Here is a 1,309-nt window from a genome sequence, read left to right as displayed (position 1 = left end):
AACAAAAAATTGATAAGTTTTTATACCCATTCCATCTTAAAATTCTTAGCCATCAATAGAAAGAACTTTCTCAAATTTCATAAAGGCCAGTTATTAGAAGCCAACAACAAACATAATACCTAACAGTAAATGCTATAAGCCTTCCTATTTAAGGAAAGGAAATACAGTCTGATCACTTTTATTTAGTATTCATTTGGAGAGTCCAATCAATGTCACAAAGAAAAAAAAAGGTAAAGTTTTAAGAAGAAATATAAATTAGAAAAATAGGTAAGAGCCCACTTTTGTTTAAAATGTAAATGCAAAAATGGAGAATGAAGGCATAAAAGCTAAAATAGTAACAGTATTTTTTTTNATTTAAAATGTCACAAAAACATAAGCATCTATTTATGAATCCAAATACCCAATTTAAAAAGATACACTTACACTGGGAGCTCAAAGCCTTTTCATTCCCCAAGAAGTTAAATACCGGGATTAGAGCTTGGCCTTTTCCAATGGAGCTCACCATGATTTCTTCATTTTCTAGGACCTGCAGTTTGATGAATGCATCTGGTCTGGATGTGCGTACCTGTATTGTAACAGGATGTGGTAATGCAACTTTAACTGAATACCTAGAAGGAAAAGAAAATTAACTTTATCAGCAAGTATCAGAAAGTCTTTCCCTTAAGTCAGGAAAAGAAATGGTATAATTTTCTAATGTGATAATCTGAAAGTAAAACCACTTTATAAAGTCCACTAACATNTGGTATAATTTTCTAATGTGATAATCTGAAAGTAAAACCACTTTATAAAGTCCACTAACATTCTGAAAATATTAGGGTTACTATAGACTTTGGCAAAGGATCACAACATAATACAATAAAACAAAATGAGTATAGGACTTTTGTTAACATCCAATTCCAAATAAAATATGTAACTTTTTGTTTATATATGATAAACAAGTCGCTTATAAAACTTGACAGACCTGAAAGTCAATAACCTCTAATGGATCTGAAGACTTACTGCCACACCAACCTTTTCCATTACACCCTTCTTTACAGTTGGACAAAGAGCACAGCTGACAGAAGCAGTTCCCTTCAAAGCTTTACTGCTAATAGTGTTTTAACTGATTCACAAAAATATAGAGAAATTAAAAGTAGTACCCACTGCTTCCACCCTCACCTTTTACTGTGCAGTTTGGAAACCTCTCACAAAAAGACTGGAAATGCAGTTTAATACATGATTTCAAACTCCTCCTTCATTTATTTTTATACACACTTTATTTTTTTTATTTATACATAGTGATGGGGTACAGAGTTGACTGTCAGTATTT

General features: G+C 31.7%; 1 protein-coding gene across 1 annotated transcript in view; it reads right to left on the bottom strand.

The window, feature by feature from the left end:
* ADGB (androglobin) overlaps window positions 1-1,309 on the bottom strand; it is a gene marked incomplete at its 3' end in the record, with an annotated part of 133,531 nt that overhangs the window by 2,127 nt on the left and 130,095 nt on the right. Inside the window, exon 26 of the mRNA XM_008586395.1 lies at window positions 424-608. Coding sequence (XP_008584617.1) covers window positions 424-608 — 185 coding nt within the window. The remainder of the gene's footprint in view (window positions 1-423; window positions 609-1,309) is intronic.

This window comes from Galeopterus variegatus, unplaced genomic scaffold (assembly GCF_000696425.1).
Source record: "Galeopterus variegatus unplaced genomic scaffold, G_variegatus-3.0.2 Scaffold3972, whole genome shotgun sequence".
In the NCBI taxonomy this organism is placed as follows: domain Eukaryota; kingdom Metazoa; phylum Chordata; class Mammalia; order Dermoptera; family Cynocephalidae; genus Galeopterus; species Galeopterus variegatus.
The sequence above is the reverse complement of the archived record's forward strand: the minus strand, read 5'-3'. Positions and strand labels throughout refer to the sequence as shown.